A 27702-nucleotide genomic window follows, 5' to 3' on the forward strand; every position below is an offset into this window, starting at 1 on the left:
CATTTACTGAAGCACTTAATCTACTCCTTGAGGGTGAAGAGATCAAGTGCATCCCTGTTAAAGCAAGAGGCTTGCTAGAGGTGGCAGAATGGCTGCTGCAGCCTGGGATCCATAGACGCACCCTGTGGCTTGTTGAGAACCTCAACTTGTCAAAGTTATAGCCTGTCACTCCCGCATTTTGAGTTAGAACCAAGATGTTTCATCAATACCTGTCAATCCACACCCAGCAAAGAAAGCAATACAGTGTCAAGCGAAGGATTTAATTTAACAAGCTGGCCATAAAGCTGTCATGGGTTGTTTTTCCTTAGCCTCCCTTCTTTCACCACTTCTCAGGCCAAATCCAACCAAATACACAAGGTTCAACAGAATCGTTCTGAGTTGAAAGAAATCCCTACAGACTTCTACCCATCTGTATAATCTACTAGAGAACTGGCTGGCCGATAGCGTTCCAGCTTCTTTGACTGTTAAGAGATTAAACTAAATGGTGTCTAGAGCTAACATTCCATAATTCTCATTTTTTTTTCCTCTTTGGGTAACTAGTAGTTTGAAGAACCCTGAGTTAAGCCAAATTTTCGACTTTCGCCTCAATGAAATTTGATTTCACTGTTCCTGAAATAAAATCTCGACGGTACAAAAAAGTTGAAGGTACCTTCTTAAGGTGGTATTTAAAGAAGGAAACTAGACATGGTTGCTATTTAAAGAAGTGGTCATAAAGAAAAAAAGAATAAAAGTTATAACTGAAAATGAAAACTATTCTCAATGAAATAAGGCCACATATGAGTGCATCTTCTTTTTAATGTAGGTATAAATACAATGCCTGTGTCCCTATGTTGGAAGTGGGCTTACAAAGAAGGGGCCCCTGTAAAGGAACTGCTTTCTTTCTCTCTTTTCTTTCTTTCCTTTCTCATATATATATATATATATATATATATATATATGTATATATATATTTTAGTACAGTTGATTAACAATGTTGTATTAGCTTTAGGTGTATAGCAAAATTATTCTATTATACATATACATGTATCTGTTCTTTTTCAAATTCTTTTCCCATTGAGGTTATTACAGAATATTGAGCAGAGTTCCTTGAGCTATATGGTAGGTCTTTGTTGGTTACCTAGTTTAAATGTAACAGTGTATACCTGTCAGTTCCAAACTCCCAATCTATCCCAATCCATCTAGAGGGGTAGTATACAAGAAACTTGGTTTTATAACAAGAGTCTAATGTGGAGATGGAATGGGTTTAAAGAGTGGATTCTGTAACCAAGTTGAGTAACTTTTAATCTGCAAAGGACAGTGAAGTTAAGCTAAGTCGTACAGAAGCAATTGAATGCCTTCTCCATGAAATGGTCTACTCTTCGGTTGCAGTAGGATTAAACTAGTTATTTCAAAGTTTCTTCAACTCTCCTTTTTCAGTGATTCCTGGAACTTTCAAAGACTTACCCAAATGAAACACATGCCCAGTTTGAAGGCAAATCTACCGCAGAAAAAGCCTCCATTCACACCCAGGTTTATCTCACCTCAGCCAGTTTATCCAAGATTCTGGCCTTTCAGATTTCTGAGCTCAAATTTTCATTTCAACTACTCCACCTTCTAGAAATACCTAATGGACTATTAAAGAATTGGCAATGAGTAAAAGAAATATTTCATAACTAGTATTTGTATTTTGGTTAGAAAAATTCACAGGTTATTTTAATTCCCAGCTATAGAGCAGTTGGGACTAGAATTTTTTTTTATCTAGCTTTTCCCTAAACTTCCTGCAAATCATTAAAAATGTATTCCTAGTTGGGACTACAGTTAATTAACAGTTCTTTGCAAAATCCATCTGTAAAGATTCAGTATAAAATACATTTTATTTCCCATTTTGCTTGGTGGTGGTGGTTTGGTTGCTAAGTCGTATCCGACTCTTGTGACCCCATGGACTGCAGCCCGCCAGGCTCCTCTGTCCATGGGATTCTCCAGGCAAGAATACTCGAGTGGGTTGCCATTTCCTTCTCCAGGGGATCTTCCCAACCCAGGAACCGAACCATTGCAGGTAGATTCTTCACCAACTGAGCTATGAGGTAAGCCCTCCCATTTTGCTTGTGATCCTAAATTATTTGGTGTCTTTGCTTAGGCTAATCCTGACCTAATTCTCATAAAAGTAAACACAGTGGCATTAGAGTTCACAACCTTTGGGCATCACTGGAGCTAACACTGCTCTTGTGTAATGACACAGGAATATCAAGAATACCAAAGTTCTAGAAAGAAGTGACCAGAAGTGAGTTCAGCCCCACATAACTCCCATTAATGAAGCTGTTGACGTCTTATAATTTTGAATTAAGAATCTCCCTCTGTATCATGTTGAAATATTCTTTGAAGCTGTCATTTATTATATACTTACCATTCAGCAGGAATCAGTTAAATGCTTGTTTAGTGACAAAGGGTCCCCTTACCCCATTCATACTTGGGTCTTGTACTTCTGAGACCCAGAACATACACAGAAAAAGAAAGCAAAGTCAGTTAACAGAGGTAGACTGTTATCAACTACTGATTGTCCCTCCAACAACCCTTATAGTTCTAATGATTCCATAAAGTTTCAAAACATCAATATTAGAGATGGGCTTCCCAGGTGGTGTTAATGATAAAGAACCCACCTGCCAATGAAGTGTAAGAGATGCAGGTTCGATCCTTGGGTCGGGAAGATTCCCTGGAGGAAGGCATGGCAATGCCTTCCAGTATTCTTGCCTGGAGAATCCCACGGACAGAGGAGCCTGGTGGACAGAGGACCCTATACGGTCTACAGGATAGGGTCTAAAGAATCGAACGTGACTAAACACGCACACACACATGCATGAAAACCCAAGAAGCTATATTTCAATGGAAGTCTTTCACTGGCAGTTGGTCAAGGCATAAGTTGAAATAAGGAAAGAGTGCTGAATGAACAGTCAGAAGACCTAGGTCATTTACTACCTGCAGTTTCAGCTTCCTCTTTATTATGGGGTGACCTACCTTATCTACCTGACAAATTTGCTTTAAACATCTACATGAGGCAATGGGCATAAATATTCTTTGTAAACAATACAGGACCTTACAAAATATTTGAATAATTCACTTCCTGTGTACAGAAAATGGAATAAATTTTTAAAAGAAATTTTTATTAAAGATTTTCAAAAGAACTGCAAAAGATTCCTAATAAAATTTTGTACCCTTCTTATCAGAAACATAAGGAAAGGGGGTTGTGAAGGAGTAGCTGCCCAAGAAATCAAATAGAGCTCAAAATGTGGCTTCAGGGAGCACCCTGAAAATACTTGAATCTTTCTAAGAAAGTTTGGAGAAAAGAGATTCACAATTTTCCACAAGACCTAATTTTAATGTAATTATGGATTTTTAAAGCTACAAAACAGTAAAATGTTCACGCAAGCAGAACTATTTATTGGTCACCCCAGGGCACTTGTCCTTAGACTGGCCCCTTCTTGCATTTACAATGTTGTTGGACACCTGTGAAACTCTGAAGGCAAAAGAAAACATCTGCTCACACCCCTAAATCATGCTTCTGGGTCCTATGAGCCAATGTTATTACTAACTTGTTAATAATTATTATAATATTATCACAGAAGGATTTAGCTTAGATCACATATAGATGCCAGTGGTAAACTGGATAGAGGAAGCATTATTGTAATTGAGATTATACTTACTCGTGTATGATTTATTGCTAATCTAATGAAGGGCCCCTAAATGTCTAAGTGCCCCCAAGCCCAGAATTATGGAAACAGGCCAACATAATTAAACACAAGCCCCAGTCAGAAATAGAAATAAAATTTCAAGATGAAATTTGGAGATATGTGAATTTCTCTAAGAAAACTTGAGGGAAAGCAATCCCTTGCTCTTTACAAGGCTCCATTAAAATGAAATCGCTTGATTTCAAAGTTGTAAGATCACAAAATAGTCACACAAGCATCTTCTCTAAGTCACAAAGATCACAAAATAGTCACACAAGCATCTTCTCTAAGTCACAGAGAGAAATAGAAGTGAATAATTTTCTCTGCATTGGATCAATTTTTCCTCCTGTCTATCTTTCTGTCCCTCCATTCTCCCTTCTTTCTTTTTCCTTTTCTGAGAAGCAATTAGTTTAATTTGTAAAGAAACAGGATGCTTCTGTAGCCTAGGCAATTCATTATATTCTTTATCTTTGTGTCCCAATCCTGCACCCACCCCTCTCTCCTAACATTAGCGATGTGGGGACGGTTTTATTTGGTTAGGTCAAAGGTGAGAATCCCAGGACAATATTGTCCTTTTAATAGTCTTTGGTATGACAGAAAACATAAAACTTGAGGCTACATATCTGTCTTATCCACACATACCATCAGCAGCAATAGGTATTCTACCATGGTCAGAGGCAGCTTATTTTTACAAGTATTCTGCCCTCCAGCCACTCTTGTATCCTGATGAACCGGCCTGCTTTTCACTGCTCATCCATCCTGTCTTTTCCTGTTTCACCTTTTACTGTTTGTAAATAGAAATCAGTTAAATCCTACATTTTATAACAGCTACATCAATCTTTCTGATGCTCTAGTAATATTAAGTTACTGCTATGTGGTATTCAGAGACCCTGATGCTAGGAAGGATTGAAGACAAAAGGAGAAGAGGGTGGCAGAGGACGAGATGATTAGATAGCATCACAGACTCAATGGACATGAATCTGAGCAACTTCCGGGAGATAGTGAAGGACAGGGAAGCCTGGTGTGCTACAGTCCTTGGGATCTCAAAGTGTTGGACATGACTTAGCGACTGAACAACAACAAATCCAAACTAGAGGATATAATATAGAACAATGGAATCTCCCCCCACCCCTGTTTCTAACACACACACACACACACACACACACACACACACACACACACACGCATGCTAAGTCACTTCAGTCATGTCTGACTCTTTGCAACCCTGGAGACTACAGCCTGCCAGGCTCTCTGTCCATGGGATTCTATAGGCAAGAATACCAGAGTGGGTTGCCATTTCCTCCTCCAGGGAATCTTCCTGACCCAGGGGTCGAACCCACATCTCTTAAGTCTCCTGCATTGGTAGGCAGGGTCTTTACCACTAGCGCCACCTGGGAAGTTTCACCTGTTATATATGTATATATACACATACACATACAAATATATGTGACAGAGAGAAGACAGCTCCTTCATAATTACTTAGAATATTCAACTTAGTTCCAGTAACTGTGAAATCTTGTCAAACTAATCAATCTGTTTCCCTCATTCTAAAAAGGGGATAATGATAATTATAGGATATAGTGGGGATTAACTACAATACTATAGCAAGAATGTTTTATTATAACCACTAGCACAAAGAAAGTGCTCAGTGATTATTAACTTTTTTTTTGCCATGCTGAACAGCTTGTAGGATCTTAGTTCCCTGACCAGGGATTGAATTGGTGCCCGCTGCAGTGGAAGCACAGAGCCTTAACCACTAGACCACCAGGGGAGCCCCAAATGTTAACTATTTTTAACGTTGTGAGGACAAAAAGGAGTCTGTATAACGAGTCAAGTCGAGTACCCAGCCTAAGTAAACATGTGAAAGAATCTGGGCCCCTCTATATGCCAACCCTTCCTTCCTCTTTGCCTATTCCAGGATTAAGAGATATGCGTGAACAAGATCACTAAACAGTAATGCTTGTAATCAGCATGAACAAAGAACATCCGCAGAATATTTGGTTGCAAAAACATTTAAGAAGGACTTTTTAGCACAGAAGAGGATTCAGATATATTCTGCTGCTATTCTGGATAATCTAGAATTATTCCCCACATTGGAAATAGCATGATCACTGGGTAGGTTAAAATTTATGGTCAGTCATGCAACATTTTTAACAGGCATGAGGAAACAGAGTCTAATATGGAAATAACTAAATCTTAGCAGTAGTTGAAGTAACTTACTCCTTTATCTCCTTAGGATGGAAAACTATCTTTTCACTTGACAAACACACATGACAATGACAAATCCCTGTATATCTTCCATTAAATGAAATTAAATATACAGTGCAATTTCATTATGGTGATAATCTCTTGTATAATCATTTTTATGATGAAGTGTCTCAGATATATACTTTGAAAAATATAAAGAATATAATAAGCCCCTGGGTATACATTACTCAGCTTAAGTAATAAAACATTACAAATGTAATTGAAGCCCTAATGATCTCATTTCTCAGTTCCTCTTTCCCCTGGACCCGAACGTACTTACCATACTGAATTTGGCATTATTTATTCACATGGGATGTATTCTCAGAGTTACTTTCTCAGACCAAGATAAAAGGGCTGTGCTTTTATCAGCCTTCAGAGTTAGTTATTCTCCTTGTGCCTCTGAGTCGAATTTACGATGTGGCAAAGGTCTAGTAGAATCAGAATTAGGTACTATTTTTTAAAGTAAATCAAAAGAGGTAAAATATGCCATTTTAAGGCCACTCCAACTGTGAAAAGTCAATGATATTTATAAAAAACTTTGTAGACGTGGAAAGAATTCAAGATTTGAGTTTCAGCAATATGGCAGACTGTACATTAAAAACCCTCATGCTAGATCAACTGGAAATGCTGGGAAAATTTGCACAAACTTAAAAAAATGCAGAGTTAAGCTCATATATTATCAAAGAAAAATATCCAGGTGCCAGGAATAATGAAGCTACTGCAGACTGGACTGGCAAGGAGAAGGTTACCCTGTGCTTGCCTCAGAGGGGGTTGGTGAGGAGTAGTTGCAATCCAGGACTTCGGTTTTTAAGGGAAAGCAAAGGATAGATGATAACTTGGCTCCTGAAAATGGAGAACTGAAACTAAGATCCCCACATAAAATTGGAAGGTCTAAACACTCAGTTGAGGGGAAGAATTCTGCACACACAGCAAACGAAGGCAATAGACAAAAGGGAAACCCATTTACCTGTGCTTGGGCTCTGAGTGGTTCAAATAAAGCTCTTGAGAATTCAGAATATGGGCCTGCGCAGCAAAGGATTGCATTTATATCACATGTCATCCAGGAAGCCAGAAGTCATATACATATGCTGTTGTAGTTTAGTCACTCAATCATGTCCGACTCTTTGCGACCTTATGAACTGTAGTACACCAGGCTCCTCTGTCCACGGGATTCTCCAGGCAAGAATACTGGAGTGGGTTGCCATGCCCTTCTCCAGGGGATCTTCCCGACCCAGGGACTGAACCTGCCTCTCCTGTGTATCCTGCATGTCAGGCAGATTCTTTACAACTGAGCCATGATGGAAGCAACATATATAACAGGCACATTCAGTAGCCAAATAACAGATTAAAACCAAAGAAATTAACACAATAGAAATAGCTGATAGAGACTACTACTAAAGAACTATGACTAAAATAATTATCATATAACTAATTAGTCTAAGTGAAAAAGTGAAATTGTTAGTTGCTCAGTTGTGTCTGACTCTTTGTGATCCCATGGACTATAGCCCACCAGGCTCCTCTGTCCATGGAATTCACCACAAGAATACTGGAGTGGGTTGGCATTACGTTGTCTAGAGGATCTTCCTGACCCAGGGTCCGCATTGCAGGCAGATTCTTTACAGTCTGAGACACCAGGGAAGCCCAATTAGTCTAAATCTCCAAATCCTGATAACTACTATAAATTCTGCATTCCTTAACATATAATGAAAAGTGGATGAGCAGCTGTTAAGGGAAAGATTAATAAGTGCATTTTGAGAAAAGGTCAGAGCAAAACCAGAAATTCAGTTCAGTTCAGTTGCTCAGTTGTGTTTAACTCTTTAAGATTCCATGGACTGTAGCACGCCAGGCTTCCCTGTCCATCACCAACTCCTGGAGCTTACTCAAACTCATGTCCATTGAGTCGGTGATGTCATCCAACCATCTCATCCTCTGTCGTCTCGTTCTCCTCCTGCCTTCAATTTTTCCCAGCATCAGGGTCTCTTCCAATGAATCAGTTCTTCATATCAGGTGGCCAAATTATAGGAGCTTCAGGATCAACATCAGTCCTTCCAATGAATGTTCAGGACTGATTTCCCTTAGGATTGAAAGGTTTGATCCCCTTGCAGTCCAAGGGACTCTTAAGAGTCTTCTCCAACACCACAGTTGAAAATCATCAATTCTTTGGCGCTCAGCTTTTCTTATGGTCCAAACCTAACATCCATACATGACTACTGGAAAAACCATAACTTTGACTAGACAGACCTTTGTCAGCAAAGTAATGTCTCTGCTTTTTAATATGCTGTCTAGGTTGGTCATAGTTTTTCTTCCAAGGAGCAAGCGTCTTTTAATTTCATGGCTGCACTTACCATCTGCAGTGATTTTGGAGCCCCAAAAAATAAAGTCTCTCACTGTTTCCACTGTTTCCACATCTCAGTTCAGTTCAGTTCAGTCGCTCAGTCGTGTCTGACTCTTTGCAAACCCATGAATCTCAGCACGCCAGGCCTCCCTGTCTATCACCAACTCCCAGAGCCTATTCAAACTCATGTCAATTGCACCGGTGATACCATCCAACCATCTCATCCACTGTCGTCCCGTTCTCCTCCTGCCTTCAATCTTTCCCAGCATCAGGGTCTTTACCAACGAGTAGATTCTTCACATCAGGTGGCCCAAGTATTGGAACTTCAGCTTCAGCATCAGTCCTTTCAATGAATATTCAGGACTAATCTCCTTTAGGATGGACTGGTTGGATCTCCTTGCAGTCCCAGGGACTCTAAAGAGTCTTCTCCAACACCACAGTTCAAAAGCATCAACTCTTCAGTGCTCAGTTTTCTTTATAGTCCACCTCTCACATCCATACATGACTACTGGAAAAACCATAGCTTTGACTAGACGGACTTCTGTTGGTTAAGCAGTGTCTCTGCTTTTTAATAGCTTTTCTTCCAAGAAGCAAGTGTCTTTTAATTTCATGGCTGCAGTCACCATCTGCAGTGATTCTGGAGCCCCCCAAACTAAAGTCTCTCACTGTTTCCATTGTTTCACCGTCTATTTGCCATGAATTGATGGGACCGGATGCCATGATCTTAATTTTTTGAATGTTGAGTTTTAAGCCAGTATTTTCACTCTCCTCTTTCACTTTCATCAGGAGGCTCTTCAGTTCCTCTTCACTTTCTGCCATAAGGGTGGGGGTCATCTGCATATTTGAGGTTATTGATATTTCTCCCAGCAATCTTGATTCCAGCTTGTGCTTCATCCAGCCCAGCATTTTGCATGATATAGTCTGCATAGAAGTTAAATAAGTAGGGTGACAGTATATGGCCTTGACTTACTCCTTTCCCAATTTGGAATCAGTCCATTGTTCCATGTCCAGTTCTGACAGTTGCTTCTTGACCTGCATACAGGCTTCTAAGCAGGCAGGTAAAGTGGTCTGGTATATAAAGAACTAAATTTTTACCACTGAGTTATTTTGAAACCATGTAATAATATACAGTTGTGAAAGCACTTAAGAGTTAACTACTGCAGGGAAAATAGCCTCCTCTTGGAAATGTGTAAATTGAGGCTCTTTCTTCAAAAGTACCTGAAAAACACAGATCAAGCAACTGCCTATACAGGATCTGGAGAATATAATCTATAAATCAGATTAAACATGGTAGTTTGAAAGTTGGGAGAGGTGGTGATGAAGGAAAGTGTTATACTCTTCTTTAAAATTTTCCCTGTATATAACATTTGCACTGCTTATAAATTAATGATCAATATATTCACCATTTTCTCCTTACCTAATTTATTCTTCTGAGGCCCCCATATAATATACACCTATATAAATATCTCAGCATGATATCAATATGTTTGTTTAAATCAATGTCTACACTTAAAAATTTCTGCCTAGCCACACTTAAAACAGACAATGAATCTTGTCTGTTTTATATTTCCAGTCCTTTTCTGCCACTTCCTATTTTGGCCTCTCATCACACAGCACATCTGGGTTTCTCATTTGGTCATCAAATATTTGTTTGTAAGCTTATCATTTATTAAGTGCCATTGTTCTAGACACTATATTATTTTAAAGCATTCAGAACCTAACTTTATTGCATCCAGTGCTTCCTGCTCTAGTTGAATCTTACTGATTTAATCCTCGTAAAACATGTACCACTCACCTATCCAAAATTCATCAGTTGTTTCCCTGAAGGAAGTTAAAGGTCAAACTTCTTACTTGCATTGGTTGGGAAAGCACTATCTTCCAAATAAGCCAAATAGATTTCTTCCTACCAGAGAGTCAAAGTGTGTGAAAAAAAATTATATTTACAAAAAGCATGTAAGAAATATAAGGATATGAAATGATAGAAAGAAAAGAAATGGAAAAAGATATAACATTTAAATAGTAATCAAAGGAAGACAAGCATAGCTTTATTAAATTAGACAAAGCAGACTTTATGGCAAAAAAAAATTACTAGAGACAAAGAAGTACACTTCATACTACATGGTTTGATTGTTCAGAGAAAAATAATAATTCTAAGTGTGTATGTACTTAGTAACAGAGCCTCAAAATATATAAAGATAAAATTGACAGGATTACTAGAAAGAGTAGGCAAGTCCACAATCATGTGGAAGATTTTCATACAACTTTCTTATTAAAGGATAGAATTAGCAGACAAAATAATCAGAATATATAATATTGGACAACACAATTAACAAACCTGACCTAATATATATTTATAAAATATATGTACATATATTTTATATATATTTATAAATGTATATAAATTTATAAACTTATATAAACTTATGTATATATTATACATTATATATATTACTCTACTGAGTAGAGTACTCTACTGTCAGCCTCTACTGAGGCTGACAAGAAAATTGAGATATCACAAAGTCAGGAATGATGAGGGATCTACCACCACAGATCCTATAGACATTCTAAATACCATAAAATGACACTATGAATAACTTATGCCAATAAATTTGAAAATATAAATGGATAAATTCCCAAAATACAAAAATTACCAAAACTTACACAAAAAGAAGTGCAAAAATCTGAATAGTTCTCCATCTATTCAAAATTAACAGTCAAACTTATCATTATGTCTTCACAGTGAATTTTATAAATCACTTAAGAAATTATTAGTCTTACACAAACTCTTCCAAAAAACAGAAAAATTTAAGAACTTTCCCATTCATTTTATGAAACCAAAAACATGATAAGGACAGTACAAAAAAAGGAATATCACAGGTCAACTCACTCATGATGAAAAAGTCTCAAACTAATTTTTAGCCAAGTCCAGTGATTCACATGTAGGATTTATTCCAGGAAAGATGATTAATTTAACATTCAAAAATCATCCAATATAATTCAACATACTATAAAATAGAGAAAAAAATCTTATGGTTATTTCAATAGGTTCAAGAAAAGCATCTTATACATTCAATATTCACTCATGATTTTAATAAAGAATTAGTAAACTAGAAATACAAGGGATTAGCATTGATTTTATCAATATTAAGTATTTCTCAAAAAACAAAAAAAAACCCTAAGCAAACATACACAACAGTGAAATCTTGAAAGCTTTGCCATTGGGACCAGAAATAAGATAAGAATGACTGCTCTCAATGGTTTTCAATTTATATCTCAGACTTCAATACACCACAGGAGGATGTAGCTAGTATAAAAAGGAAATAAAATAAGTAAAAGTATAAGAAAAAGAAAAGAAATAAAATAGCCATCATTTAGAAATGTAAAGAGAATCTACAGAAAATTCTAATTAGAGGTAAGTAACAAATTTACTAGATATAAAGTGAAAATAAAAAATTAATTTTACTTCTATTTACCAAAATAAAAAATTTTTAATTGACTGGAATCCACCATGGGTGTACATGTGTTCCCCATCCTGAACCCCCCTCCCATCTCCCTCCCCATCCCACCCCTCTGGGTCATCCCAGTGCACCAGCCCCGAGCATCCTGTATCATGCATCGAACCTGGACTGGCGATTTGTTTCACATATGATAATTTACATGTTTCAATGTCATGCTCCCATATCATCCCACTCTTGCCCTCTCCCACAGAGTCCAAAATACTGTTCAATACATTTGTGTCTCTTCTGCTGTCTCGCATATAGAGTTATCGTTACCATCTTTCTAGATTCCATATATACGCGTTAGTATACTGTATTGGTGTTTTTCTTTTTGGCTAACTTCAATCTGTGTGATAGGCTCCAGTTTCATCCACCTCATTAGAACTGATTCAAATGTATTCTTTTTAATGGCTGAGTAATATTCCATGGTGTATATGTACCACAGCTTTCTTATCCATTCGTCTGCTGATGGGCATCTAGGTTGCTTCCATGTCCTGGCTATTATAAACAGTGCTGCGATGAACACTGGGGTGCACATGTCTCTTTCAGATCTGATTTCCTCAGTATGTATGCCGAGAAGTGGGATTGCTGGGTCATATGGCAGTTCTATTTCCAGTTTTTAAAGAAATCTCCACACTGTTCTCCATAGCAGCTGTACTAGTTTGCATTCCCACCAACAGTGTAAGAGGGTTCCCTTTTCTCTGTACCTGCTCCAGCATTTATTGCTTGTAGACTTTTGGATAGCAGCCATCCTGACTGGCGTTTAATGGTACCTCATTGTGGTTTTGATCTGCATTTCTCTGATGAGTGATGTTGAGCATCTTTTCATGTATTTGTTAGCCATCTGTATGTCTTCTTTGGAGAAATGTCTGTTTAGTTCTTTGGCCCATTTTTTGATTGGGTCATTTATTTTTCTGGAATTGAGCTGCAGGAGTTGCTTGTATATTTTTGAGATTAATTCTTTGTCCGTTGCTTTGTTTGCTATTATTTTCTCCCATTCTGAAGGCTGTCTTTTCACCTTGCTTATAGTTTCCTTTGTTGTGCAGAAGCTCTTAATTTTAATTAGGTCCCATTTGTTTATTTTTGCTTTTATTTCCAATATTCTGGGAGGTAGGTCATAGAGGATCCTGCTGTGGTTTATGTCGGAGAGTGTTTTGCCTATGTTTTCCTCTAGGAGTTTAATAGTTGCTGGTCTTATGTTTAGATCTTTAATCCATTTTGAGTTTATTTTTGTGTATGGTGTTAGAAAGTGTTCTAGTTTCATTCTTTTACAAGTGGTTGACCAGTTTTCCCAGCACCACTTGTATCATCCATAATATCATCAAACATATCAAATTCTTAGAAGTAAATCTACAAAACATGTACAAGATGTCTCCCTAAAAATGTATAAAACACCACTGAAATACATGGGAGTTTTTAGTAACTCAGAAGACAATATTGTAAAAGCGTGTTGCTGCTGTTGTTCAGTCACTAAGTCATGTCCGACTCTTTTTGACCTCATGAAGTGCAGCATAAATTATCAAATTGATTTATAGATTCATAGCAATCGCAAGAAAAATTCTATCCAGTTTGTGTGTGTGTCCACACATGCACGCATGTACCCTGATAAGCTGAATTCAAAATGTATATAATACTACTAATGAAGAATGTCAAGAATACTTGAGAGTGTTAAGAAGGAACACACTGCACTTGATATAACTATACCTGATATCAAAATGTGTTACAAACCAACAGTAATAAGACAGTATGTTTTTGGTACAAGAGACAAATTGGATTGTGTAGGGAACTCAAATACATACCACACACATATAGACACTTGATTTGAAATAAAGGTGACACTGTAGAGCAACGGGAAATTATGGTCTTCAATGAATGGTGCTGGGTCAATGTATATGGAAGAAAAAACTGAAGTTTAATTTCTTATCATCTAAGATGGATTGCACACTTAAATCTGCACAACAAAGCAAATAAAGCTTTTAGAAGATAATATAAGAGACTATCTGTACAATTCGCAGGTTGGAAAAGACTTTTTACTGCATAAAAATCACTAAACTTCATGGAAAAGATTAATAAATTGGTTTATATTAAAAGTGAGAATTTTTGTTCATTAAGAGATCCCATCTTTAGGAGAATGAAAAAGGCAAATCATAGAGTAGAAGACAGTTACAACACTGATAACTGTCAAAGCATTTATAACCAGAATATGTGAAGCACTTTTATAAATCAACAAGGAAAACAAGATAAAATTTTTAAATGAACAAAAGACTAGAATACTTCACAAAAGACATTATCCAAATTGACAACAAACATATGAAACGTGGCTTGACCTCATTAACTACTACGAACAGAAAATTAAAACAATAAGACAACACTACATTCATCAAAGTGGCTAAAATTTAAAAGACCAACAATACTAAATTGGTGAGTGTACGGAGCAGCAGGGACTCATACCCTGCTGTTGACATGTGAATGATTACATGCACTTTGGAAAATGATGAAGCATTATGTACAAACAATGAGCATACATATACCCTTTGTGTGAGGTATATGGCTCTCATATACATACGTAACAGAAATACACATGTGATATGAGTCAAAAGACAGGTAGTAGAATTTCTTAACAGCATTATTTGTAATAGCTTCAAATCGGAAAACACAATAACAAACATCAGTAGAATGAGTAAACAAATTATTGTATATTCCTACAATAGGGGCTTCCCTGGTAGCTCAGCAGTAAAGAATCTGCCAATGCAGGAGACGTGGGCTCAATCCCTGGGTCGGGAAGATCCCCTGGAAAAGGAAATGCCAACCCATTCCAGCATTCTTGCCTGGGAAATCCTATGGAAAGAGGGGCCTAGAGGCTACAGTCCATGGGGTCACAAAACAGTTGGATACAACTTAGAGACTAAACAAAAACAATATTCCTACAATAGAATACTAGATAAACAGTGGTAAAAATGAACAGACTACAGCTATAAGATACACTAATATGAATATATATTACAAAAATCATGCTGAGTAAAAGGAAACCAACACAAAAGAAAATATACTGCACACTGTATATATTCATACACATGGATATTACTTTAAGGGTAGAGGTCAATCTTGGAGGGAAGGAAGGAAACAGTGGTTGAGATGGCACACGAAAAGGGCTTCCAAGGAGGTATTTTAGCCTTTGGCATGCACATGGGCGTCCACTTTGACCTAATTCATTGAGCTAGTGTTTGGTGCATTTCACTGTATATACATTATGCTACACACACACACACAACCTAAAAAGGAAAAAGCTGATAAAATCTTTAGCCAAAGATTACACAGATAGGGTTTAGGTGCTCATATAATTCCTACATCACTGAGTTACTTCCTTTTAGCTTGCAAATAATAGAAAATTTCACACACATTAAAAATTTCTTGTATTCACTAGCTATACAAAGAGCATGTGCAAAATTGTTTCTATTATTTAAATCAAGGAACTGTGCTTGTCATTCTTCATATCACTATGACATACACTATGTCATTCTTCATTATCACTAGTATATTTCATATCTTTAAAGGAATTTAAGTATGGTAGCTCAGGCAGTAAAGAATCTGCCTGTAATGCAGGAGATCCAGGTTTGATCCCTGGGTCGGGAAGATCCCCTGGAGAAGGGAACAGCAACTCACTCTAGTATTCCTGCCTGGAGAATTCCATGGACAGAGGAGCCTGGTGGGCTACATACAGCCCATGGGGTTGCAAAGAGTCAGACAGGACTAAGTGACTAACACACACACATAGTATGAATAATACTGTTTCAAAGACTTCATTTCTAAAAGAAGTCTTTATTTTTGAATCTAAAAGTAATTAGATGTAAGACAAGCACAAATTGGACCCAAAGGACTCAAGTTGTATTTCTACTAAATGATGACTTTGTTTAAACACATAACACATCCAAAAACTCAAATATTTTTATAGTGGCCACTTGAGAGCCTTATTTGGAGCTGTGTATGATTTCTGATAGTTTTGCTTTCAAGTGGATATTTCTAAGAATTCCCTTTATTATCTAAATCTCTGGAATGAAAGGAGAGAACCTGGAACAATGAATCCAAATTGAGTGGACACTTCCGTGGTTCCACAGGCCTCATCCACTGAGCAATTCCCTTTGGAAAAGTACAGATTTCCACCCAACTGTTTATCCCAGGCAAACTTTTGATAGTCTTCTTCAAGGTCCAATCTTAATTAAGACAAATGTTAAATAATCTTTCAATTTACATAAAATTAGTTTAAAAAATAGTTTAGTTCCATTTAAAAAATAGTTTGGTTCCATAGTCTCCTTCACAGCTTACAATGGTGATAGGTGTTAGGCTACCATATTGCATCTTTTCTCTTCCAAAGTTTTAATAAAAATATAGCATTTGGAAATGACGCGGAGGAAAGGGAACCCTCTTGCTCTGTGGGAATGTAAATTGAAATAGCTATTATGAAGAAGAGTATGGTGATTCCTTAAAAAACTAGGAATAAAACTACCAGATGACCAAACATTGCCAGTACTTGGCATATACCCTGAGAAAAACGTAATTGAAAGAGATGTGTGTACCTCAATGTTCACTGCAGCACTTTTTACAATAGCTAGGACATGGAAGATGATTCACCCATCGACAGATGAACAGATTCAGAAACTGTGGTACATATATACAATGGAGTATTACTCAGCTATAAAATAGAATGCATTTGAGTCAGTCCTAATGAGGTGGATGAACCTAGAGCTACTGTAGAGTGAGAAAGATGAATATTGTATATTAAAGCATGTGTATGGAATCTAGAAAGATAGCACTGATGAACCTATTGTTGCAGGGCAGCAGTGGAGATGCAGACATAGAGAACAGACCTGTGGACACAGTGGGGAAGGAGAGGGTGGGATGAATTGAGAGCAGCATGGAAACGTGTATATTACCATATGTAGAACATATAGCCAGTAGGAATTGGCTGTGTGACATAGGGAGCTCAACCCAGTGCTCTGTGGGATGCGGTGAAAGATAGGAGGCAAATTCAAGAGGAAGGAGACACATGCATACCTGTGACTGATTCATGTTGATGTATGGCAGAAACCAGCACGATATTTTTAAAGCAATTATCCACCAATAAAAATTTTTTTTTAATAATGTAGCATTCAATATAAGAGGAATATAAGGGTATGAGTATAAAACTAGTTATCCATACTTAACAGGGTAAGATTAAACTTTCACCCCATCCTGCCCTACCTTTCTTTCATCCTAAGTTAACATGTTACTAAAACCCTGCTTACTGTAATCTGAATATAATCTCCTCATTCCTCCACAAATGCATAGTTTTCCATGCCTAAAATGCCTTCTCATTTATCTCTACTTAAAATTGCATGCTGTTCTGGAACCGAAATGTAAATTTAGAAACACTTCCTTCCCACTCCTGATGACTCCCAACTAAAAGGAAACTTGGTTCCTTTACTCTGAGCCACTCTCCACCCCAATACTCCATCCCTGAGGAGGTAAACTTTTGATTTGTAAACATAGGAAAAACAAAATTCCATCCTCCTTCTAGGGAGCTTCCTGATTCATTCAGGGCAGCCAGTTATGACCTGAATCTTAAGGATTCATTATTAGAAAAGCCCAAATTAGCTAAGACTTAAAAACACATCCATCAATCTGTAGTCTGTCAAGAAAGAAGGTGATACTCTGACCTTTACCTTCACTATTTCTCAACTTGTACATAAGCTGGGAAGAAGGCCTCCTTAGATACCCTATGCGCATGAATTTCTCTTTCATAAGAATCTTACTGACTACCCTGGGCATTGGTGATATTTATCCTTATTAAAATGATACTTATCTGTTTAGCTCAATACTATCTTCCATTAAGTATACATGAATGTCTGTGTTCCTAGCTATCATCAGCTAGATTACAAATTCTAAATAGGAAATACATTTTCTACTTATTTATATTCTACACAGGATATAAGGAATATAATCATATATGTTGTTTGAAAAAAGACAATTTTTCTCTTGGAAACTATATGCAGTACAATTGACCACAGCATTGTAGAGTCAACATCTTTTTAATTTAATAGGGATAAGTAATCAAGTATCCTTAATAACAAAAAAATGACAGTCAATTATTTCCATCTAAATACATCTTCATAAAATGTGTTGCATGCTTTCCAACCTTAGTAGATGTTATATGCCAAACTGTATTTATCTTTCTTCATTGGCACAGTTACTAAAATGATCAGCTTTGTTATTAGTCTAAGATAGTGACTATTATTCAATTGATTAAAATAGAGAAAATGTACCCAAAATGACCTAAGAATACATTTCTTTTAGAAAATTAATCCTTATCGTGAAATTCCAAAGGGCCAAGAACAAACAGACAGAAGAAGTGGCTAAAAGCAGCTAAGGAATTCAGAACTAGAATCAGCAGTAAGAGTGGGTCCAGGAGACTGGCTTAGAACTAGTCAGACAGGGTAAGAGAACACTGGAACTTCCTGTTTAGTGTGACACTCATTTCCTACCAATGGGAATGCACACGTGTATTAAAGGACAGCATTGTTAGCATCTATTCCAGTTTGCAAGATTAGAAAGTTTTATCTGATACCTTTTCTTTTTTGGTAAGACTGAACTGACCCAGAAAGATGTGAATGAGGTAAAACTAAAAGTGGTAATTAATGTGGAGAAAGAATCTTCAGGGTTTACAGTTACTGAGTATAGAAAGATGAAGGAGAAGAGTCAAAATTACAACCAAATACCAGCCTAACAGTTGAAGATTTCAAGAAAGAAATGATGAATTTTGTTCCAAATAGCCCAGATGATGGGAAAAAAAGTGAAAGAAGACTTCTGAAGAATAAGTTCCTTGCATCTCTTATCAGTTACTGAATGTTACCTTAAGAAATAAAGTTTTAAAATAGTAAAATCCCTTTCCTTTGTCTTGACACACACATGAGTGTGTTCTAACGTAACAGCTGGATGGCTTGTAATCATCCTTCTCTTTACTAAGCCTACTGTCTATTTCGTTTTGTCTTCGCATCCATTTAACCTGTGATTTTCATGAATTTTAACAGTTGAAAAACAAACAGCTGGTTGAACTCTCTACTTCAGCCTTTGAATACTTTGCTTCTTGGTAAGCGATCAGTGTTTTGATACTGCTGTAGTAATAACAGGAAATGATCTGTTAAAAATCTGGATCTCTAGCTATAGATGAATGCCAGGGTAAAGAGGAGAGCCAGTCTCAGAATAAAGTCTATAAAAACAGTTGGGGGGAGTTACTTCTAGGACCACAGGGAGAGAATCGTAATTTGCTCTCAACACTGGAAAAGTAAATGCACAGTGGAAAAACATCTTACGATGATCACTGAACTCCATCAGTGGAAAGTTTACAGCCGCAAGTGCAATAATTAAAACAACTGAGATGGTAAATACTAGAGCTTCAATGATACATGATGTGAAATATCACTTCCTGAAATACTAATTCACTCAGAAAAAGATTTCATAAGCAGGTAGACTACCTTTAAGTTGCTGTAATTTTGCTTATGTTGGCAAAATAGTAAATTGGTTCTTTTAACCAGAAAGTACAAGAGAAAATAAACAATCATCGTAGGATTAGCCATAGAAAAAAGGGAGGGTACTTACACATAAAACTATAATATAGACTGGTTACTAAAAAATAATAAATAAATAACTGGGTACTAAAAATAATTTTAACTTTTCATATAATATTGTCATGGATTATAGACATTTATAGTGGGGGGAGTCCTTAACTTTATAGTGGGGGGAGTCTTAATTAATTAGCCTTTAGATATGTCCTGTTAATAGAATAAGTCATTATTATGGATAATTAATAAAGTAATCCCTGAAGCTTTTGTTGTTGTCTTCTCTCTAATGCTTTCTAGACACCACTGCACAGAAGCAGGCTCAACTAAATGGCAGATCATGAAGCACAGAGAGCCTCCTTGTAGATGGCTGGTAAACAGCCTTGTACAGCGAACACTTCCAAACACCATACCCCAGGGAGTCATAGCAGAAGTTGGGAAAGCCAAAACAATGTGGGCAAAACAAGGTAATCTTGGTTTAAAAGATCCACAAAGCAAAAGTGTCTCCAAATAACCACAACGGCAAAGTATTATTTTCCCTAATGCTTTAACATATTCTGCAACTCATCATTTTAAAATGCAATTGACGAAACAAGCTAATAACCAAAAAGTCAATTAAAAATGACATATAAGACATTAAGAATTTAAAGCAAAGTTTTCTAACACTAGAAACACATCAAATATCTGTATTTGAGTCAAAACTTTATACTCATAAAAATTTGTACTGTAACTAGTAGTCATAATAACAAAAAGGACAGAGGCATGGTGTCAAAAATTACTTTTCAAGATTGGTCTGTGTTTTAATCATTGGAAGCCTTCAAATGTACAAAACATCACTGGATTCCTTACAAACAAATCATCTGTTTCCAATTAATCACTGTTATTCATGTAAAAACAATGATAGTTTGGGTTCAAGAATAAGCTTTAAAAGTGAGTGAGTAACTGATATTGCAAATAGTCTTTATTTCCAAAATTCCACTTCCTCCACAGTGTCTTCTTTAGCTTTACCTCTAACTTCCTGAAACAGGAAGTCAACTCTCTTTTCAACAGAGTGATCTTACGGTTCTAAATTCTGACCCGGTTATCAGAGACCTATTATTTCCTCAGTAGACTAAAAGCAACTGGAAAGCAAAGTCTGCATCAGATTTACTTTGGTTTTATTATTACATCTAATTCAACATTCAATATATGTTAGTGTTTTCATAAGTTGGGTATTTACTACTCTTCAATGAACTGTTCTATTTTATAATTCCACAGTTTTATAGTTTCTTGTGACAATATTTCCTCAGGTAATAAACTGATTTTTAAAGTGTCCAATCTTTTGATTACTTTGATTACATGTGAAATGAAAATATTTAAATCTTACAACTGCACAGTTTTATCAATACTCAAAAATGTATACTGATTACAGATGAACCCATGAATTTGCTGTCACTGTTTTATTAACTGTTAAAATGGATTTTCAATGCTAGTTTTATATTCTCAGATTCTATACAGTAAGAAATACAACTACACCGAGTTTAGCATTTTGGGTGATTCCTATGTGAAACAGGTAGAATAAGCTTTTTTTTTTTAATCAGCTTTCTTAAGGCATTTTAAATGTGTAACTTGGCAAATTTTGGTGTATGTATATAGCTGTGAAACCAGTACCACAATCAAGACAATGAACATTTCTGTCATCCGCTGAAGTAATTCATCCCTTCTGACTTCTCTCTACACCCCATCTGACGCAACCACTGATAGGCTTTCTATCACTTGATGAGTATGTTCTAGAATTTTTAGAAAATGAAATCATACAGACTACAGTCATTTTAGTGGCTTCTTCCAGCATAATTATTTTGGAAATTTATCCACATTGTTGCATTATTAATTAACTTCATTTATTTGTATTACTGAGTAGTATTCTATTACATGGATTTACCTCTTCTCCTGTTGAACAACTACTGCTTTGCTTCCAATTTTTAGGTACTACAAATAAAGCTGCTATGAACACTCACGTGCAAGTCTTTGTAAGGACATACACTCTCTTTTCTCTTTGGTAAATTACCTGTAAGTGGAATGACTGGTCACATAATATGTATCTGTTAAACTTTTTAAAAAATTACCAAATTCCTTATCAATGTGTTTATATATCAATTACATCCTTATCAGCAGTCTGACATGAAGTCCAATTCCTCCATACCTTTGCTAACACTTGCAATTGTCTTTTTAATCACAGTCATTCTAGTGGCTGTGAAATGGTATCTCATTAAGATTTTAGTTTGCATTTCCCTAACATCCAATGAAGTTGAGCATTGGTGAAATGTTGGCTTAAATCTTTTGTTCACTTTAATTGGATTTTTTTCTTCCTATTCAGTTATAAGAGTTCTTTATATATTCTAGATACAAATCTTTTACTGGATATATAATTTACACTTTCAAAGGAGAAATAAAATTGCTTCAGGTAATTATGTATTATTTTTGTACTTCAGATAATCCTTAAAATAAGGGGAAACCATTTCCTCTATAATCCTCCACTACCAAGTTTTCCTATGCCTAATGTGGTAGTCAGCCAGCTGGCTTTTGGAAAACAGGGAAAGGGAATAGAAGCAGAAAACGTACTGATTTTCCCAACAATCTTCTTAATCCCTACTAATTTTAGGAGTTTCTTCACAACCTATTAGTAACAGGCTGCATCTGATAAATGACAATTATTACTAATAAAACCTCCTGTACTTTTTATTAGATTTGTCTGTATCTTAGATGAAGACCTTTTGTTTACATCAATGTTTTCCTTATCAGACTAACACAGAACATCTAATACAGTGCCAACTATATATTACTCTTCTTACTTCCTTGATTTGCTCCTGTTTTTAAAATTCCTATCCATGTTTTTCTTCAGCTCTCTCTTCTTCCCCTCCCAGTACCCCACATCTGTATTCGGGATTAATTTGCTGATTTCAAACGAGTTTTGGTGACAGACTTCTTGCTGACCATATAGTCACCTACCAGGCTTCTTACTCCAAGGAGAAAATGAAAATAACAAACTCTTTGTGGAACTCATAGAAAAAGAGCTGAGATTCTGCTGAGTGAAAAAAATGAAACCTTCATTTTTTATAGCAGCCACATAAATCAGTGGCCACAATAAATCAAATCTGCCACAATAAAATAAAACACATAATTATTTTTTAAACGTTGCTAATTTAAGACTTCAGTCTACCCAGTAATGCAAGAACCTCTGAGGAATCTTTCCCAAACAAGGGCCAATGAGGGCTGGGAATTCCCTGGTGGTCCGGTGGTTAGGACTCCATGCTTTCACTGCCAAGGACCCGGGTTTGAGCCCTGGTTGGGGAACTAAGAGCTCACAAGCATGTAGCACAACCACAAAAAGAAAAAAAATCAGCCGATACAGGGAAGTTCTGTCTCCCCCGAAGTAAGAGATATGGGGCAGCAAGTAGCATTGGGGAAGACATACAGAATCAAATGGATTCACGTTTAACCATGGAAAGAAAATTCATTTAAGCACCTTTAAAATATTTTTATATGTAAAGAATAATTTCATGGATTTTTAAAAATTTTGTGAGCTACATTATCCCTCAGGGAATGGGGCTTCAGTGTCAGACACAAATTTGAAACTAACTATCCTATAAGCAGCATTAGAATTAGGATAAACAGTAGATTATAATAGCAATCTGACACAATATTAGGATATAGACAACTCGGGTTAAAAATATTTCATGAAAGTACAATAATTATGATACAATTAATAACATTCCCCAAATCAGAGTGGTTCTCATAAGACACTGGATGCTAAGCTTATTTTGACAGTTTTTTAAAAGGCCTAATATTGGGACTTCTCTGGTGATCCAGTGGTTAAGAATCTGCCGTGCAATGCAGGGGTCCACAGGTTCAATCTCTGGTTGGGGAACTAAGATCCCACATGCTGTGGAACAACTAAACCCATGCCACAACTGAAGTTCGTGTGCCACAGAGGAAGATCCTGTGTGCTGCAACTAAGACTCGAACCAACCAAATAAACATATTAAAAAAAAATTTTTTAAAGGCCTAGCATTAATATAAGACATTCCTCTGGATAGAAAAAACTAATAATAATTTTGACTTAGTAAAGATAATATCTAACAAAACATAGTTTTGTTCCCAAACATGCAATCCATCATTACTCTAATGCATGATCACTATATGAAATAATTACCTAGTTAGTAAAAATACTTGTGTATATCTTAAAATTTTGCAGTTCAATTGGTTTTCTTTTGGTATAAGGAAATTAGATAATTAGTTCAAGTTCATTTTTAATAATTATAAAATATGTGAGCCTTATTATATGTTAAAGAAAATAAAGATATTATGACCCAAAATGTATTTATTAAAGTTACAATAAAATACTTTTCAATGCATACCAAATTGCAAAATAATTAATTTATTTTTCAATAAAGATACCCGATTTAATATGTACTGCTGTTTAATGGCTTTTGCTCTAAGGTCACCTTATTGAGCGGTACATCATGAAATCAATAGTTGTACATCTAGGAAACTTGCCAATGGAGCTCTCCTCCACTGGCGTGTATATTTTAATCTGCCTCATGTGGGTGTCTCTTCCATTTTGGTGATTGGCCAGAACAGCAATCTGTATCATGAATGTGCGAGTTGGCTTCTTATGATTATCAGTTAACGGAACGTGAATCCAGCCACTTGGTTCCACCAATTCAAGTTGCTGCCAAGAAAAGAAGAGTCAGATTATGTTTTCACCCAACAAACATAATTTATTATAATGAATGCATTCTAAAGTTGACTTATAATTAACATTTTTCTCACCAAGAACATGACAATAAACATTATCAGTTATTTGGCACTTTTGGCATGGTCCACGTTTTTACAGTTGTTAAGCACCTACATGTACCATCTTAGTTGACAAAATAAAAATAGAACTATTTGCAATTTAGTATTTAATGAAACTCATATAACATACAAGTTTAGATTTAGACATGTATAGATGTATAGGGCCAATGCAAAACCATGCTGATACAAGTAAGAAAAGACTAAATGCTTAGAACATAATGCTTCTGGTATATTTTATTTCAAGAACCATGTCTAATACATCCAAACTCACCTAACAATAAATCAGATTCTATATAAACTATAAGAATATCAAAAGAAAATCAGTCATTGCATAAGCATCAGACAAAGCTTTTTTTCTTGGAAAACAGTAAGCCATTTATCTAGTCTGAACGACAATCTAAACCTAAAATCTAGATTTTTAAAATGTTTTTCCAAATAAACTAAAAATTTTTCACTTTATTTTAACCAAGAGTCTAAACTATCCTTCCTTAACAAGAGAAGAAAAATCGTAATTCAAAAAATAAACCTAAATTTTTAAAAATTTTCCTAAAGTTATGAAATAGCTTTTAAAAGATAAACACTGATTTTTAAATTATCTTAGTTATTGAATGGGCTTCCCTTGTGGCTCAGCTGGTAAAGAATCTGCCTGCAATGTGGGAGAGCTGGGTTCGATCCCTGGGTTGAATACATATGAAAGATATGCATTACAGATAATACATGATATTATTACAGATAATACTTATTAATCCAGCCCAATAGCAATGAATATCAAAGAAACTCAATCCAGATTCCATGAGTTACTCTAGAAAAACTATTAAGTGAACACCACTGTATCTTCTTTTCCTTCTCTCCCTTCTTTTCTTTCTTCTCCTTGTTTCTTTCTTTCGTCTTTCATTTTTTATGAAGGAGGGTGAGTAGACAAAAGGAGAGTTGGGCAAGAAACAGAGAATTGGCATCTTAAAAAAGGTAGTTATTTTTAAGATGGAATAATTTCTTTTAATTTTAAAATATAAGAATAAATGAATCCCTACCCTTCATGGTATTTTCAGTCAGTTGCTTTCGATAAACTTCCATTAGCACTAACTCAAAATAGCCGAGTTATAGATAAGATATACCTGGTTTCTATGACTAACCTTTTAATTATTCAGGCAGTAAATATTGTATAGTTACGATAAAAGTACAGTTAAGCACAAAAAAACATAACTAAGGCCTTATTTCAAATCTTTTAATAAAGCCTTAGAGGCAGACAAAGACAGACAGGCTTTCTGGTTTCATCCAGTTTTTTCATGTGTAAAGTAAAGGGATTGGACAAGTTTTCATCCAATGTCCCTTTCAGCTCTGACATCCAATGATTCTAAATAAAAGGAGAAAGATGTGGTAGGAAGAATAATGGGCCCCTAGGGATGTCCATGTCCTTCCCCAAGTTCCCTGAATATGTTAACTAACGTGGCAAAATGATTTTGCAGATGTGATTAAGTTAAAGACCTGGGGATGGAAAGATTATCCTGGGTAGGTGCAATGTAATCACAGGGTCATTGTAAGAGGAAAGCCAAGAGAGACTGAAAAGGAGATGTGATGCTGGAAGCAAAGACTGAGTGATGCAACCACAAGCCAAGGAATGTTGGAAGCCTCTAAAAGATGGAACAAGCAATGAACAGTTCTCCCTTACAATCTCCAGAAAAGAGCCCACCTTGCTGACACCTGATCTTAATCCATTAGGTCCATTCTGGACTTCTGACCTTCAGAACTGTAAGATAATAACTGCGTGTTGTTTTAAGTGTGTGGTTATATGCTACAGCAACAATAGGAAACTACTATAATGGACACCCACAGGAGTTCAGAGGAGGGGAAAAGCACTTGTGGCTAGAATAATCTACTTTCCAGGTAAGTATGCAATAATGAGTCTCAATAATGACCAAAAGGTAAAACTAAGATTCTGTTCAACTCCTCACTGTTGTTGTTTAGTTACTAAGTTGGGTCCAACACTGTGACCCCAGGGACTTAGCTCGCCAGGCTTCCCTATCTTTCACCATCTCCCAGAGTCTGCTCAAACTCACATCCATTGAGTTGGTGATGCCAACTAACCACCTCATCCTCTGTCACTTCCTTCTCCTCCTGCCCTCAATCTTTCCCACCATCAGGGTCTTGTCCAAGAAGTCAGCTATTCACATCAGGTGGTCAAAGTATGGGAGCTTCAGCATCAGTCCTTCCAAGGAATATTCAGGGTTGATTTCCTTTAAGGTAGACTTGTTTGATCTCATTGCTGTCCAAGGGCTCTCAAGAGTCTTCTCTATCACCACAATTCAAAAGCATCAATTCTTTGGCTCTCAGCCATCTATATGACCCAACTCTCACATCTATACATGACTACTGGAAACGCCATAGCTTTGACCATATGAACCTTTGTTGGCAAAGTGATGTCTCTGCCTTTTAATACCCTGTCTAGGTTTGTCATAGCTTTTCTTCCAAGGAGCAAGTGTTTTTTTGATTTCATGGCTGCAGTCACCATCCACAGTGATTTTCGAGCCCAAGAAAATAAAATCTGTCATTGCTTCCACTTTTCTCCCTTCTATTTGCCATGAAGTTATGGGACCAGACACTATGATCTTAGTTTTTTAAATGTTGGATTTTAAGTCAGCTTTTTCACTCTCCTCTTTCACCTTCATCAAGAGGCTCTTTAGCGCCTCTTCACGTTCTGCCATAAGGGTGGTATCATTTGCATATCTGAGGTTACTGATATTTCTCCCATCAACCTTGATTCCAGCTTGTTATTCATCCAGCCTGGCATTTCACATGATGTACTCTGCATATAAGTTAAATAAGCAGGAGGACGATATATAGCCTTGACGTTCTCCTTTCCCAATTTTACCAATCTGTTGTTCTATGTCTGGTTCTAACTGTTGCTTCTTGACCTGCATACAAGTCTCTAGGGGGACAGGGAAGGTGGTCTGATATTCTCATCTCTTTAAGAATTTTCCACAGTTTGTTGTGATCCAAACAGTCAAAGACTTTAGCATAGTCAATGAAGCAGATGTTTTTCTGAAATTTCCTTGCTTTCTCTATGAGCCAACAAATGTTAGCAATTTGATCTCTGGTTCCTCTGCCTTTTCTAAACCCAGCTTGTACATTTGGAAGTTCTTGGTTCACATACTGTTACAGCCTAGCTTGAAGGATTTTTAGCATTACTTGCTAGCATGTGAAATGAACACAATGGTACACAAAAGTCTGAATATTCTTTGGCATTGCCCTTCTTTGGGATTGGAATGATTAACTGACCTTTTCCAGTCCTGGGGCCACTGCTGAGTTTTCCAAATTTGCTGATATGTTGAGACATACTGAGAGCAGCATTTTAACAGCATCATGTTTTGAATAAATTTACCCAAATTAATTATCTATCTACTTCTACTTCTGACAGACTATCTACTTCTGATAGACTCAATGCTACTATTAGAGTATTTTTTAAATGCTTCACTGTAATGGAAGTTATACTAAGA

At 36.4% G+C, this 27702-nt stretch overlaps 1 protein-coding gene across 4 annotated transcripts in view; it reads right to left on the reverse strand.

Moving 5' to 3' along the window:
- Positions 1 to 20147: 20147 nt before the first annotated feature.
- Positions 20148 to 27702, reverse strand: part of ANAPC10 (anaphase promoting complex subunit 10) — an 83365-nt gene continuing 75810 nt past the window's right edge. For 3 of the 4 annotated variants that reach the window (XM_061142422.1, XM_061142420.1, XM_061142424.1), the window contains exon 5: positions 20148 to 24083. In XM_061142422.1, coding sequence (XP_060998405.1) covers positions 23853 to 24083 — 231 coding nt within the window. In that variant the 3' untranslated portion in view covers positions 20148 to 23852. The remainder of the gene's footprint in view (positions 24084 to 27702) is intronic. The other variant, XM_061142423.1, reaches the window with a different exon arrangement.

Source organism: Dama dama, chromosome 5 (assembly GCF_033118175.1).
Source record: "Dama dama isolate Ldn47 chromosome 5, ASM3311817v1, whole genome shotgun sequence".
NCBI lineage: Eukaryota > Metazoa > Chordata > Mammalia > Artiodactyla > Cervidae > Dama > Dama dama.